Source organism: Anomaloglossus baeobatrachus, chromosome 9, assembly GCF_048569485.1.
Source record: "Anomaloglossus baeobatrachus isolate aAnoBae1 chromosome 9, aAnoBae1.hap1, whole genome shotgun sequence".
Taxonomy (NCBI): Eukaryota; Metazoa; Chordata; class Amphibia; order Anura; family Aromobatidae; genus Anomaloglossus; species Anomaloglossus baeobatrachus.
This window is the reverse complement of record NC_134361.1, coordinates 228,013,371-228,030,311: the sequence shown is the minus strand read 5'-3', so window position 1 is coordinate 228,030,311 and position 16,941 is coordinate 228,013,371. Positions and strand designations below refer to the sequence as shown.

The 16,941-nt window shown below is 49.8% G+C and overlaps 1 protein-coding gene across 1 annotated transcript in view; it reads left to right on the top strand.

The window, feature by feature from the left end:
* The window catches only part of GLE1 (GLE1 RNA export mediator), a 63,392-nt gene extending 47,242 nt beyond the window's left edge, over positions 1-16,150 (top strand). Inside the window, 4 exon segments of the mRNA XM_075324699.1 lie at positions 2,975-3,079; positions 15,531-15,613; positions 15,861-15,924; positions 16,003-16,150. Of these exon segments, the coding sequence (XP_075180814.1) occupies positions 2,975-3,079; positions 15,531-15,613; positions 15,861-15,924; positions 16,003-16,071 (321 nt within the window). The 3' untranslated portion in view covers positions 16,072-16,150.
* Positions 16,151-16,941: the final 791 nt, after the last annotated feature.

Genomic DNA, 16,941 nt, shown 5'->3' with positions numbered 1-16,941 from the left:
TATTGTACGGTCTGCAGGGTCCGGCCACTATTGTACAGTGTGCAGGGTCCGGCCACTATTGTACGGTCTGCAGGGTCCGGCCACTATTGTACGGTCTGCAGGGTCCGGCCACTATTGTACAGTCTGCGGGGTCCGGCCACTATTGTACAGTGTGCAGGGTCCGGCCACTATTGTACGGTCTGCAGGGTCCGGCCACTATTGTACGGTCTGCAGGGTCCGGCCACTATTGCACAGTGTGCAGGGTCTGGCCACTATTGTACAGTCTGCGGGGTCTGGCCACTATTGTACAGTCTGCAGGGTCCGGCCACTATTGTACAGTGTGCAGGGTCCGGCCACTATTGTACAGTGTGCGGGGTCCGGCCACTATTGTACAGTGTGCGGGGGTCCGGCCACTATTGTACGGTCTGCAGGGTCCGGCCACTATTGTACGGTGTGCAGGGTCCGGCCACTATTGTACGGTCTGCAGGGTCCGGCCACTATTGTACAGTGTGCAGGGTCCGGCCACTATTGTACAGTCTGCAGGGTCCGGCCTCTATTGTACAGTGTGCAGGGTCCGGCCACTATTGTACAGTGTGCAGGGTCCGGCCACTATTGTACGGTCTGCAGGGTCCGGCCACTATTGTGCAGGGTCCGGCCACTATTGTACAGTGTGCAGGGTCCGGCCACTATTGTACGGTCTGCAGGGTCCGGCCACTATTGTGCAGGGTCCGGCCACTATTGTACAGTGTGCAGGGTCCGGCCACTATTGTACGGTCTGCAGGGTCCGGCCACTATTGTACGGTCTGCAGGGTCCGGCCACTATTGTACAGTCTGCAGGGTCCGGCCACTATTGTACGGTCTGCAGGGTCCGGCCACTATTGTACGGTCTGCAGGGTCCGGCCACTATTGTACAGTCTGCGGGGTCCGGCCACTATTGTACAGTCTGCGGGGTCCGGCCACTATTGTACAGTCTGCGGGGTCCGGCCACTATTGTACAGTCTGCGGGGTCCGGCCACTATTATACAGTGTGCAGGGGCCGGCCACTATTGTACGGTCTGCAGGGTCCGGCCACTATTGCACAGTGTGCAGGGTCCGGCCACTATTGCACAGTCTGCGGGGTCCGGCCACTATTGTACAGTGTGCAGGGTCCGGCCACTATTGTACAGTCTGCAGGGTCCGGCCACTATTGTACGGTCTGCAGGGTCCGGCCACTATTGTACGGTGTGCAGGGTCCGGCCACTATTGTACGGTGTGCAGGGTCCGGCCACTATTGTACAGTGTGCAGGGTCCGGCCACTATTGTACAGTCTGCGGGGTCCGGCCACTATTGTACGGTCTGCGGGGTCCGGCCACTATTGTACGGTCTGCGGGGTCCGGCCACTATTGTACAGTCTGCAGGGTCCGGCCACTATTGTACGGTCTGCAGGGTCCGGCCACTATTGTACGGTGTGCAGGGTCCGGCCACTATTGTACGGTGTGCAGGGTCCGGCCACTATTGTACAGTGTGCAGGGTCCGGCCACTATTGTACAGTCTGCGGGGTCCGGCCACTATTGTACGGTCTGCGGGGTCCGGCCACTATTGTACAGTCTGCAGGGTCCGGCCACTATTGTACAGTCTGCAGGGTCCGGCCACTATTGTACGGTGTGCAGGGTCCGGCCACTATTGTACGGTCTGCAGGGTCCGGCCACTATTGTACGGTGTGCGGGGTCCGGCCACTATTGTACAGTCTGCGGGGTCCGGCCACTATTGTACAGTCTGCAGGGTCCGGCCACTATTGTACGGTGTGCAGGGTCCGGCCACTATTGTACGGTCTGCAGGGTCCGGCCACTATTGTACGGTGTGCGGGGTCCGGCCACTATTGTACAGTGTGCGGGGTCCGGCCACTATTGTACAGTGTGCGGGGTCCGGCCACTATTGTACAGTCTGCAGGGTCCGGCCACTATTGTACGGTGTGCAGGGTCCGGCCACTATTGTACGGTCTGCAGGGTCCGGCCACTATTGTACGGTGTGCGGGGTCCGGCCACTATTGTACAGTGTGCGGGGTCCGGCCACTATTGTACAGTGTGCGGGGTCCGGCCACTATTGTACAGTCTGCGGGGTCCGGCCACTATTGTACGGTCTGCAGGGTCCGGCCACTATTGTACGGTCTGCGGGGTCCGGCCACTATTGTACGGTCTGCGGGGTCCGGCCACTATTGTACAGTCTGCGGGGTCCGGCCACTATTGTACGGTCTGCGGGGTCCGGCCAGTATTTATGGCCTATGGGGTAGGGGCAGATGGTACCAGAATTGCTCAAGGCAAGCAATCAGGTCACTTTTAACCTCTTAGACGCTGTTCACATTTGTATCGTTCACAATGCAGTGATGGATCGGTCATATGATGGAAACGCGCAGTGATCAATGGACTCATATCTTGGGCTCCATTCACACATCCGTTGTCCATGTGCATTTTCTATTTACACGTATGCAGCAGGTTTCATCGCCCCATACATGTGCGTTTTATAAGCTAATCTCTAAGACTTGGACCGTGACCATTTCTCATCCACTTTCCTCGGCCATTAAAGCCTATGAGGATCTGTTAAACATGGACGAAACTCCGAAGACCAACTGTGGACTTCAGTTTTCCATCCGAGACAATGGATAAATCCCCTCTAACAGCGGCTGCTTTACCGGAAAACAGAACGACTGGCAGGTCCTACCGGAGCTATTCTAATCTGTATGGGGGCCTTTAAGAAAGTGCTCACCACGGGCTCTGACACCGTTCATGGAGACGTCACATTCAGGAAAGCTTCCTGCGCACCCCCAAATGTAACGATAGACCCCACAGTGTGTACAGGTAATAGACTGGTCACCATTGTATTGTGTGTGGGGTCTATAGTTATATTTGACGTGTGTGCCGGAAGCTTTCCTGAATGAAAGGTGTCAGACCCCCGCCCAAATGCTGTAAGACCAGGGACGGAGGCGCTCCGCTGGTAACAGGCTGCTTTTCTCTTCCAGAACCATCCACATGGATTAAATCACGGTTGGCATTGGCTGGCGCAGATGGTGAACATGGAGCCCCTGTCTGATATAACCGCCACGTTGCTGTTTGATTTCTTGGAGGTAGGTGACGGTAGGAATATCGGTGCGTAACATTAGCAGTGTATGTAGTTATATACAAAATATCTCTCCAGGAAAGGAGACAAACTCTAGCGCAGCGCCACCTATTGGAGGTAGCGATCCTAAAAGTCAAATATGGATTTTTAACAATCCTTTGCATATAACTTAGGATATATAAGCCAGATCAGAATCCCAATTTGCAGACACTGTGTTTCGGGGTCCTTGCCCCTCGTCAGTGCAAAGTATGGGGTGTCTGATCTGGCTCATGAGAAGCTTTGTGGGGACCACGGGGGAACACTATTCTCCTTAAGGAGACTTTGCAAGCCAGTCTGGTGGCCACCTTCTCTCCCCCTGATGAAATGATCTGATACTCTGTGATCGTGAAACGTACGTCGGGATCCTTCTTCCAGGGGGACCTCTCTGCTGCTCTCTGCCTGATTGTGTATTTATCATGGGTATGCTTTCCTCTATGTGATTGAATTTGCTGTTCACAATCTGTGGTCTGCTTTGCTCCTCTAATCATGTGTTGCTGTTTATGTACAATATGATTATTGTTAACCATGCATCTAGTAACCTGGCATTTGTTAGTGCTATTTTCTTGTAAATTGTAACCCTCTAATACAATTTTGTCTATGGGCTTTATATATGTTGCACTCCCTTGCCACAGTGATATTTTGATCTGCAGCCAGTAGGATCACCCTTTCATCCATATTATATGCTTCATAGCATTACCTTAGTGTTATATACACACCCAGTGTAGTTTGCTGCTGACTTTTATCTCGTGCCAGTTGTATTGTAATTGTTCATTTTGTACTACACTCGTTTTGTCCTCTTGTTTTGAGATGTGTGTGTGTGTATTATATATAATATATGTATGTGTGTGTGTGTGTGTGTGTGTGTGTGTGTGTGTGTGTGTGTGTGTGTGTGTATATGTATATGTGTGTGTGTATATGTTAAATAAAAAAATATATATTAATAAAAATATAATTTAATTAAATTATTTAATAAAACACACACACCCTTTTTTACTAAATAATTTAATTAAATCTATATTTTTATTAATATATATTTTTTTATTTAACATTAACATACATATATATATGTATATGTTAAAAAAATATATTAATAAAAATATAGATTTATATATATATATATATATATATATATATATATATATATATAATGTGTATATATATAATGTGTATATGTATATATATATGTGTATATGTATATATATATGTGTATATGTATGTATATGTATGTATGTGTGTGTGTATATGTTAAATAAAAAAATATATATTAATAAAAATATAGATTTAATTAAATTATTTAGTAAAAAAGGGTGTGTGTGTTTTATTAAATAATTTAATTAAATTATATTTTTATTAATATATATTTTTTTATTTAACATATACACACATTATATATATGTATATATATATATATAATATATATATATATATATATATATATATATATATATACATATATATAATGTGTGTGTATATGTTAAATAAAAAAATATATATTAATAAAAATATAGATTTAATTAAATTATTTAATAAAAAACACACACACACACACACACCCCCTTTTTTACTAAATAATTTAATTCTATATTTTTATTAATATATTTTTTTTATTTAACATATATATATATGTATATGTTAAATAAAAAAATATATTAATAAAAATATAGATTTATATATATATATATAATGTGTATATGTGTATGTATATATATGTGTATATGTATGTATGTATGTGTGTGTGTATATGTTAAATAAAAAAATATATATTAATAAAAATATAGATTTAATTAAATTATTTAGTAAAAAAAAGGTGTGTAATATATATATATACACACACACACACACACACACACACACACACACACACACACACACACACACACACACACACATATATATAATATGTATGTATGTATGTGTGTGTATATATGTATGTATATATATATATATATATATATATATATATATATATATATATATATATATATATATATATATATTTCTTCATTGTTCCTATGGGAGACCCAGACCATGGGTGTATAGCTTCTGCCTCCGGAGGACACACAAAGTACTACACTAAAAAGTGTAGCTCCTCCCTCTGAGCCTATACACCCCCTGTATAACCAAATATAGCCAGTTCTATGCTTTGTGTTCAGGAGGTCACATCCACACATGCATTCTCATCTGATTCTGATTTTTGGAAAGAGTTTGAAGAAAAGCGGGTCCAAGCTGGACCCCCGGCATGTCCCTTCTCAGGTTGATTTCAAGGCTGGAGCCTTACATGCCGCGCTCCTTCACCATCCCTCGGGCTCTGGCTTGAAGTGGGAGCCAGCACGGTTCTCCCTGCCTTGCAGGAGACCGGTCTCCATCCGCAGCCCTTTCAGGATCCTGCCGGACGGAGCACTCTTCCCTCAGGGACCTGGCCCTGCGTCTCACAAGCTAAGTATCTGAGACGTTATTGTCGGGGGGTCCCTTGCACTTTATTGTTGGGGAGAGTGAGCTGTGTATCTATTCTGACATTTCCGGCCGGTTCTCTGGTTTTCACCTGAGAACCGCGCCGATGGTGCCTGCGCGCCGGCCGCATAGTTAAATTTAGGCCCCGGCTTCGCCTGAGGCCTAGTTTCGATTTCACTGCCCCTGCATGTCAAACATGCAGAGGGACAGTGCGGCTCCGCCCAGCGGCCGTTCAGCACAGGGGAGGGACACTCCTCTCTGAGGAAATATTCCCTCCCCTGTATATCTCCTTGGCCCTCCGATCCCGCTCTCAGAGTAGGCCCCGCCCCCTCTCCTCGCTCCGGCGCCATTTTATCAGCGTTCTTATGCATGTCTGCACAGTGATCGGCGCTGGCTGCAGCATCTCTCTGGGGGTCCGGGCTGTGGGATTTGGAGGGCACAGAGACGTCCTAATGTCAAACTGTCTGGCAAGCCACAACCTCCGGTTGTGGACCTGCTTATATACTCTGCGTATATACTCTGCTGGGGGTCATTCTGGCTCAGAGCCCCCACTTCAGCAGCATGTCTCACACGAGGAGCAAGCCTGTACTCAATATGCACTGCATGTAGTCTCGTACTGCCTGTACCGAGCACATATCCACATTGTGATGCCTGCTCTAACATGGTGGTGCCTCAGCCTGGAGGCTCATCCCCAGTGGTCCCTCCGGCTGCTCCGGCCCCGGTGGCTGAACCCCCGGCTTGGGTAGAATCCTTCTCTCCATGGGACAGCTGTCCCGGACTCCGCTGAGCATGCATGAGCCCCCTTCTCAGGGCGCTTCTGCTGCTTCGGCTCGCTCTGCAAAGCTCACAGAGGATTCTTCATCTGGTCTCAGTCCCCGTCCTCCTAAAAGGAGACGCAGGGTCCCCTCTCCTGCCTCGTCCCGCGGCTTTGATTCACGAGCTGACTCGCAGGACGAGGAGGATGCCTTCACTGGGGGCTCGGACGCTACCTCCATGTGCCCCATTGATCTGTCCGAAAGTGACGCAGATGCTAGTGATTTGATTGCGTCCATTAATTCTCTCCTGGACCTCAATCCGCCAGTATCAGAGGAGCACCCCTCTCTGGCAGAAAAGCACCAGTTTACCTCTCCTAAGAGAACAAGGAGTGTGTTCCTTAACCACTCCAGTTTTCAGGCCGCTGTGACCAAGCCCAGGGCCTGTCCTGACAAACGCTTCCCAAAGTGTGGTTCTGATGACCGGTTTCAGTTTCCACCAGAGGTGGTCAAGGAGTGGGCTCATTCGCCTAAGGTAGACCCCCCGGTGTCTAGACTCTCAGCCCGGACAGTTGTATCAGTGGCTGATGGCACCTCACTTAAGGATTCCACTGACCGCCGTCTGTATATGAGGTGGCAGGGGCCTCGTTCTCCCCATCCTTTGCAGCAGTGTGGGCTCTCAAAGCCATCTCTGCTTCTCTAGAGGAGATGCATTCCCTTGCCAGGGACTCTATGCCTGAGATGGTTACCTTAACTTCCAGGCTTCAGCTTTTTCATCCTATGCCATGTCTGCCATGCTGGAGGCTTCTCACCGCACGGCGGTGGCTTCGGCTAATTCCCTCGCTATCTGCAGGATCTTGTGGCTTCGAGAGTGGAAGGCAGATGCTTCTTCTAAGAAGTTTCTTGCTGGACTCCCATTTGCTGGGCCCAGGCTGTTCAGTGAACAACTGGATGAAATTATTCAGGAAGCTACTGGCGGGAAGAGTACTTCCATGCCACAAACCAAAACCTGCCAGGGCAGGAACCAGTCGAGGTTTCGTTCCTTTCGTTCCTCCAACTGGTCGTCCTCTAAGCTCGGCCTCGTCCTCTAACTCAGCCAAGGACCAAAAACCCAACTGGCGCACGAAGCCGCGTCCTCAGAGGACCGCAAGAGCTGCTGCCACTAAGGCAGCCTCCTCTTGACTATCTGGCCGCGCCAGCATCGTCCTTAGTCGGTGGCAGGCTCTCCCACTTGGCGACGTGTGGTTTCAACACGTCTCAGATCAGTGGGTGCGGGATATCATCTCCCACGGCTACAGGATAGAGTTCTCTTCCAGCCCGCCAAACAGATTTTTTTTTTCTGTCAACTCCCCCCTGCTCCAAGGCCGCCGCCTTCTCTCAGGCCGTGGCATCCTTGCAGGCCACCGGAGTAATCGTACCGGTTCCCGCCCAGGAACGGTTCAGAGGTTTCTACTCAAATCTCTTCCTAGTCCCCGAAAAGGACGGTTCCTTCCGGCCCATCCTGGATCTCAAGCTTCTCAACAAGCATGTTCAGGTGCGGCATTTTCGCATGGAGTCTGCGATCAGTCATTGCCTCAATGACCCAAGGAGATTTCCTGGCATCCATCGACATCAGAGATGCCTATCTACATGTGCCAATTGCAGTTTCACACCAGCGTTGGCTACGTTTTGCAATCGGAGAGGAGCATTTACAATTCGTGGCTTTTCCCTTCGGGTTAGCCACGGCCCCTCGAGTATTCACCAAGGTCATGGCAGCAGTGATTGCGGTTCTGCACCTCCAGGGGTTGGCAGTGCTTCCTTACCTGGACGACCTTCTAGTCAAGGCTTCATCCAGTGCAGACTGTCAGCGGAGTGTCTCGCTCACTCTCGCCACTCTAGTCCAATTCGGGTGGCTTGTCAATCTGCCCAAATCCACTCTGACTCCGACCCAGAGTCTCACGTACCTAGGGATGCAATTCGAGACTGCCGGCACTTGTCAAGCTGCCCTTAGTCAAACAGCAGTCCCTTCATCTGGCGGTGTGCTCTCTGCTAAGGCCCCGCCGTCATTCCATCAGGCACCTAATGCAGGTGCTGGGTCAGATGGTGGCGTCAATGGAAACGGTTCCCTTTGCCCAGTTCCATCTGCGTCCTCTGCAGATGTTGGGACAAGCGGACTCCCTCCTTGCACAGATAAGTGGCTCTGTCGCCACAGACCAGGGGCTCCCTTCAGTGGTGGCTTCGGCTCCTCTCTCTTCAGGGACGCTCCTTCCTGGCCCCGTCCTGGGTGATCCTCACCACGGATGCCAGTCTATCCGGCTGGGGAGCGGTATGTCTCCACCACCGAGCGCAGGGCACTTGGACTCCGTCCGAATCAGCCCTCTCGATCAATGTGCTGGAAATCAGAGCTGTCCTTCTAGCTCTTAGCCTTTCACCACCTGTTGGCGGGCAAGCACATCCGAGTCCAGTCAGACAACGCGACAGCGTTTGCCTACATCAATCACCAGGGCGGGACACTCAGCCGCCTGGCAATGTTGGAGGCTCAACGCATCCTTCAGTGGACGGAGGACTCAAAGTCCACCATATCCGCAGTCCACATCCCAGGCGTGGAAACTGGGAGGCAGATTATCTCAGCCGTCATACCGTGGACAGCGGCGAGTGGGCCCTGCATCCGGCAGTGTTTCGGTCAATCTGCCGCAAGTGGGGCACTCCGGAAGTGGATCTTCGCTCCCACGATCCTCAGGCCCTTGCAGCGGACGCGCTGGTTCAAGTTTGGTCCCAGTTTCGTCTGTCTTACGTGTTTCCCCCTCTAGCTCTCTTGCCCAGAGTTCTGCGCAAGATCAGAATGGAGGGCCGTCGGGTCATTCTCATTGTTCCAGACTGGCCCAGGCGAGCTTGGTACCCAGACCTGCTCCATCTGTCTGTAGAGGTGCCGTGGCATCTCCCGGACCGTCCAGACCTTCTCACAGGGTCCGTTTTGCCGCCAGAATTCTGCGGCTCTCAGATTGACGGCGTGGTTCTTGAGTCCTGGATCTTGACGACTTCTGGTATCCCTCCTGAAGTCATCTCCACTATGACTCTGGCTCGGAAGTCTTCCTCTGCCAAGATCTATCACAGGACCTGGAGAATTTTCCTGTCCTGGTGTCATTCTTCCGACCATGCCTCTTGGCCCTTTTTCCTTGACGACCCTCCTGTCCTTTCTACAGTCCGGTCTACAGCTAGGACTATCCCTCAAGGGACAGGTCTCGGCTCTCTCAGGGTTGTTCCAGCGGCGTATCGCCCGGCTGGCTCAGGTCCGCACCTTCATGCAGGGCGCATCCCACATCATTCCGCCTTACCGGCGGCCTTTGGATCCCTGAGACCTTAATCTGGTCCTCACGGCTTTCCAGAAACCCCCCTTTGAGCCTCTTACGGAGGTCTCTTTGTCTCGTCTTTCACAGACAGTGGTCTTTCTAGTGGCCATAACTTCCCTCAGGAGAGTCTCTGATTTGGCTGCGCTCTCTTCGGAGTCACCTTTTTTGGTGACTCCGAAGAGAGCGCAGCCAAATCAGAGACTCCGGACTTTCTCCCTAAGGTGGTTTCTCCTTTCCACCTTAACCAGGACATTTCATTGCCTTCCCTTTGTCCGGCCCCTGTGCATCGCTTTGAAAAAGCGTTGCATACTCTGGATCTGGTGCGGGCGCTCCGGATCTATGTGTCTCGCACCGCTGCTCTTAGGCGGTGCACCTCTCTTTTTGTGCTAACCACAGGTCAGCGCAAGGGTCTCTCGGCTTCTAAGCCGACCCTAGCTCGTTGGATTAGGTCGGCCATTTCCGATGCCTACCAGTGTTCTCAGGTGCCTCCCCCGCCGGGGATCAAGGCACACTCGACCAGAGCTGTCGGTGCCTCTTGGGCTTTCAGGCACCAGGCTACGGCTCAGCAGGTCTGTCAGGCTGCCACTTGGTCTAGTCTGCACACCTTTTCAAAGCACTACCAAGTGCATGCTCATGCTTCGGCAGATGCGAGCTTGGGCAGACGCATCCTTCAGGCGGCTGTCGCCCATTTGTGCAGTTAGGTTTCGCCTACTTCTCAGTTTTCTGTTTATTTCCCACCCAGGGACAGCTTTGAGACGTCCCATGGTCTGGGTCTCCCATAAGGAACGATGAAGAAAAAGAGAATTTCTTCGGCGCTCCATTGGGAGACCCAGACGATTGGGTGTATAGCACTGCCTCCGGAGGCCACACAAAGCAATTACACTAAAAAGTGTAAGGCCCCTCCCCTTCTGGCTATACACCCCCAGTGGGATCACTGGCTCACCAGTTTTCTGCTTTGTGCGAAGGAGGTCAGACATCCACGCATAGCTCCACTGTTTAGTCAGCAGTAGCTGCTGACTATATCGGATGGAAGAAAAGAGGGCCCATATGGGGCCCCCAGCATGCTCCCTTCTTACCCCACTTGTGGTTTGTAAGGTTGAGGTACCCATTGCGGGTACGGAGGCTGGAGCCCACATGCTGTTTTCCTTCCCCATCCCCCTGTGGGGCTCTGAGGAAGTGGGATCTTACCGGCCACCAAGCCCTGAGGCCGGGCTCCATCCACAGACCCATAGAACCTGCTGGATGTGGAGCGGGAGTGCCGTTCAGGGACAAGGCCCTGCAACTTTCAGGTACTCTGTGTCCCCGTATGACAGGCCAATTGGCGGAAATCATTAAACAGTCCAAAGGTAAGGACTCCTCCTTACCCCAGCCCAGATCAAGCAAGCCTCCACAGAGGAAGTGGCAGTCAAAGTTTCGGTCCTTTCGAGGCTCGGGCAAGCCCCAATTCTCCTCGTCCAAAGGGACTCAGAAAGAGCAAAGGAGCTCTGATTCCTGGCGGGCTCACTCACGCCCCAAGAAAGCAACCGGAGGTACCGCTTCCAAGGCGGCTGCCTCATGACTTTCGGCCGCCTCCCTCCGCATCCTCGGTCGGTGGCAGGCTCTCCCGCTTTTGCGACATTTGGCTGCCACAGGTCAAAGACCGGTGGGTAACGGACATTTTGTCTCACGGGTACAGGATAGAGTTCAGTTCTCGTCCTCCGCCTCGGTTCTTCAGAACTTCCCCACATCCCGACCGAGCAGATGCCCTTCTGCAGGCGGTGAATTCTCTAAGAGCAGAAGGAGTGGTGGTCCCTGTTCCTCTTCAGGAACGAGGTCAAGGTTTTTACTCCAATCTCTTTGTGGTGCCAAAAAAGGACGGCTCATTCCGTCCTGTTCTGGACCTAAAACTGCTCAACAAGCATGTGAACGCCAGGCGGTTCCGGATGGAATCCCTCCGCTCAGTCATTGCCTCAATGTCTCAAGGAGATTTCCTAGCATCAATAGACATCAAGGATGCTTATCTCCACGTGCCGATTGCTACAGAGCACCAACGCTTTCTACGCTTCGTGATAGGAGACGACCATCTTCAGTTCGTAGCTCTGCCACTTGGTCTGGCGACAGCCCCACGGGTGTTCACCAAGATCATGGCGGCAGTGGTAGCAGTCTTGCACTCTCAGGGACACTCTGTGATCCCTTACTTGGACGATCTACTGGTCAAGGCACCCTCTCAAGAGGCATGCCAACTCAGCTTGACTGTTGCACTGGAGACTCTCCAGACGTTCGGGTGGATCATCAACTTCTCAAAGTCAAATCTGTCACCGACCCAATCACTAACGTATCTTGGCATGGAGTTTCATACTCTCTCAGCGATAGTGAAGCTTCCGCTGGACAAGCAGCGGTCTCTACAGACTGGGGTGCAGGCTCTCCTTCAAAGTCAGTCGCACTCCTTAAGACGCCTCATGCACTTCCTCGGGAAGATGGTGGCGGCAATGGAGGCGGTTCCGTTTGCGCAGTTTCATCTGCGCCCACTTCAATGGGACATTCTCCGCCAATGGGACGGGAAGTCAACATCCCTGGACAGGAAAGTCTCCCTTTCCCAGACGGCCAAGGACTCTCTGCAGTGGTGGCTTCTTCCCACCTCATTATCACAGGGAAGATCCTTCCTACCACCGTCTTGGGCGGTGGTCACGACAGACGCGAGTCTGTCAGGGTGGGGAGCAGTTTTTCTCCACCACAGGGCTCAGGGTACGTGGACTCAGCAGGAGTCCACCCTTCAGATCAATGTTCTGGAAATCAGAGCAGTGTATCTCGCCCTACTAGCCTTCCAGCAGTGGCTGGAAGGAAGGCAGATCCGAATTCAGTCGGACAACTCCACAGCGGTGGCATACATCAACCACCAAGGGGGGACACGCAGTCGGCAAGCCTTCCAGGAAGTCCGGCGGATTCTGATGTGGGTGGAAGCCACGGCCTCCACCATATCCGCAGTTCACATCCCCGGCGTAGAAAACTGGGAAGCAGACTTCCTCAGTCGCCAGGGCATGGACGCAGGGGAATGGTCCCTTCACCCAGACGTGTTTCAGGAAATCTGTCGCCGATGGGGAAGGCCGGACGTCGACCTAATGGCGTCCCGGCACAACAACAAGGTCCCAACCTTCATGGCACGGTCTCGCGATCAAAGAGCGCTGGCGGCAGACGCCCTAGTGCAAGATTGGTCGCAGTTCCGGCTCCCTTATGTGTTTCCACCTCTGGCACTCTTGCCCAGAGTGCTACGCAAGATCAGATCCGATTGCAGCCGCGTCATACTCGTCGCCCCAGACTGGCCGAGGAGGGCGTGGTATCCGGATCTGCGGCAGCTCACGGTCGACCAACCGTGGGCACTACCAGACTTACTGTCCCAAGGGCCGTTTTTCCATCGGAATTCTGCGGCCCTGAACCTGACTGTGTGGCCATTGAGTCCTGGATCCTAGCGTCTTCAGGATTATCCCAAGGGGTCGTTGCCACCATGAGACAGGCTAGGAAGCCCACGTCCGCTAAGATCTACCACAGAACGTGGAGGATATTCTTATCCTGGTGCTCTGCTCAGGGAGTGTCTCCCTGGCCATTTGCATTGCCTGCCTTTCTTTCTTTCCTGCAATCTGGGTTAGAAAAAGGTTTGTCGCTCGGCTCCCTTAAAGGGCAAGTCTCGGCGCTATCCGTCTTTTTTCAGAGGCGTTTGGCACGCCTTCCTAAGGTGCGCACGTTCCTACAGGGGGTTTGCCATATCGTACCCCCGTACAAGCGGCCGTTAGATCCATGGGATCTGAACAGGGTACTAGTTGCCCTCCAGAAGCCGCCCTTCGAGCCTCTGAGGGAGGTTTCACTTTCTAGACTATCACAGAAAGTGGCTTTTCTGGTAGCGATCACATCTCTTCGGAGAGTGTCTGAGCTGGCAGCGCTGTCATCCAAGGCTCCCTTCCTGGTCTTCCACCAGGACAAGGTAGTGCTGCGCCCCATTCAGGAGTTTCTCCCGAAGGTGGTATCCTCTTTTCATCTTAATCAGGATATCTCTTTGCCTTCGTTTTGTCCTCATGCAGTTCATCGGTATGAGAAGAATTTACATTTGTTAGATCTGGTGAGAGCACTCAGAATCTACATTTCCCGCACGGCGCCCTTGCGCCGTTCGGATGCACTCTTCGTCCTTGTCGCTGGTAAGCGCAAAGGGTCGCAGGCTTCTAAGGCCACCCTGGCTCGATGGATCAAAGAACCAATTCTTGAAGCCTACCGTTCTGCTGGGCTTCCGGTTCCATCAGGGCTGAAGGCCCATTCTACCAGAGCCGTGGGTGCGTCCTGGGCATTACGACACCAGGCTACGGCTCAACAGGTGTGCCAGGCAGCTACCTGGTCGAGTCTGCACACTTTCACCAAACATTATCAGGTGCATACCTATGCTTCGGCGGACGCCAGCCTAGGTAGAAGAGTCCTGCAGGCGGCAGTGGCCTCCTCGTAGAGGAGGGCTGTCTTGCAGCTCTAACATGAGGTATTTTGTACCCACCCAGGGACTGCTTTTGGACGTCCCAATCGTCTGGGTCTCCCAATAGAGCGCCGAAGAAGAAGGGAATTTTGTTACTTACCGTAAATTCCTTTTCTTCTAGCTCTTATTGGGAGACCCAGCACCCGCCCTGTTGTCCTTCGGGATTTTTGGTTTGTTTGCGGGTACACATGTTGTTCATGTTGAACGGTTTTCAGTTCTCCGATGTTACTCGGAGTGAATTTGTTTAAACCAGTTATTGGCTTTCCTCCTTCTTGCTTTTGCACTAAAACTGGTGAGCCAGTGATCCCACTGGGGGTGTATAGCCAGAAGGGGAGGGGCCTTACACTTTTTAGTGTAATGCTTTGTGTGGCCTCCGGAGGCAGTGCTATACACCCAATCGTCTGGGTCTCCCAATAGGAGCTAGAAGAAAAGGAATTTACGGTAAGTAACAAAATTCCCTTCTTTGTTACTTACCGTAAATTCTTTTTCTTATAGTTCCGTATTGGGAGACCCAGCACCCTCCCTGTTGCCTGTTGGCAATTTCTTGTTCCGCGTGTTATCACCGGCTGTTGTCGTGGACAGAGTCTCCGGTTGTTCCGGCTCTTGCTCTATCTCTACTTGTGGGTGGCTATTCTCCTTCAGCTTTTGCACTAAACTGGCTATATTTGGTTATCCAGGGGGTGTATATGCTCGGAGGGAGGGGCTACACTTTTTAGTGTAGTACTTTGTGTGTCCTCCGGAGGCAGAAGCTATACACCCATGGTCTGGGTCTCCCATTACGGAACTATAAGAAAAAGAATTTGCAGTAAGTAAACAAAATTCTCTATCTATATATGTGTGTGTGTGTGTATGTGTGTATATGTATATATGTGTGTGTAATATATATATATATATATATATATATATATATATATATATATATATATATATATATATATATATATATATATAAATTATATAATATTATATATATATATAATGTATATATATAATATTATATATATATAATTATATAATATTATATATATATATATATATAATATATACACACACACCTTGTTTTACTAAATAATTTAATTAGATCTATTTTTATTAATAAATATTTTTTATTTAACACTAACATACACATATATATATTATACGTGTGTGTGTGTGTATATATATATATATATATATATATATATATGTATATATGTATGTATGTATGTGTAATACATGTGTGTATATATATATATGTGTATGTGTAATACATATATATATATATATATACACACCTTGTTTTACTAAATAATTTAATTAGATCTATTTTTATTAATAAATATATATATTTTTTTTGTATTGTTAAGGTCAAGCACTCATTGCTCAATCTTTGGTAATGATTTCTTTCTATATCTACAGGTATGCGGTAACGCCATGATAAAGCAATATCAGGATCAGTTCTGGAAACTTATATTTTTAATTAAAGAACAGTATTTTCCAAAGTAAGTGTCTATAAGGTGACTCATATATGCTCGTATACACAGCGGCTGCGTTGCCCTGAAAGCATGCGTGCTCCTCCGTCAGGACCTTATCGCCTCTTTTCTGCGCTCCGATCAGAAGGCGAGAGGCGCTGCTGACGTTGCGCGGTTGGTGGCTGGCAGATATCGCACACATTGTGGGCACATCAGCGCCTCCATATGCCAGAGCGCAGCATTACAAGCCGTCTGTACAATGTTCTGTCTCCTGCAGGATCGAGAAAATCACCACCAGCACAGAGATGGGCTCCGCGTCCCGGCTCAATCACTTCTTAGAGGCAAGTTGGCCCGCTATGTGGCTAGTGTGACCGTCCTCTACACCATTACTATAAAAGCTTGCCTTTCCTGTATTTTAGGGAGCGATACGACGGAGGGACATCCCTTTGCCCAAAGGATACCTGTCGTCTTCCTTCTGGAGGACGTGATCGTGCAGCGCGCAGCCTATATGAGATGATACATGGATATTCTCATGTTTTTTAAATATCAGGACTTTTTTTTCTGTTATATTTATAGAAAATGTGTTATTTTATTTACGATCCTGAACTGGGATGCCAAATACATGGGTGTAATGGTCAGTATGTCACCCTAGGAGTTTTAATTATGTCTTATTTTAGATGTCCTGTCCCTCCCTTTAATTGCCCCCCCCCCCCCAAGCCATGCCAATCCTGAGAATGAAGGGCGCCTGACGGCAGATATTTACCCCCAGGAGGTATTCGGAGCACCTTGGGATAAATAATGGGCTGATACAGTGCTTCTAATACCCTGGGTTCCCCTATAAGCATGCGTCATTCTCAGTTTTGGGGGGGGTTGTGGGGGGGAGGGGCGTTTCCCATACATTCATTCTCATAAGTAGGGTCCCAAATTTCTCTAACCCCTGTGATCATTAAGTGATTGCATATCCTTATCGATATACCATCATTTAAAACTATAGCATGGGTTATTTCCAGTTCCATACATAGAGCTTGTAAAATTGAACAGTTTTGCAATTTACTGCTTCTTAAAATTTGTAGCGGTTCTTGAGATATTAACACTTTTTTCTTTTGTTTAGCACTCGTTGCCTAGGAGACCGACCGCCACTGCTGTGCAGATTTAAGCACTACATTAAAGCTGGCCTGGATTAGGAGGTCGCAGCGCACTCCTGCGATCAAATAGAAAAGAGCTTGTAAGCCCTGCACTAAAGCTGGCCTGGATTAGGAGGTCGCAGCGCACTCCTGCGATCAAATAGATAAGAGCTTGTAAGCCCTGCACTAAAGCTGGCCTGGATTAGGAGGTCGCAGCGCACTCCTGCGATGAAA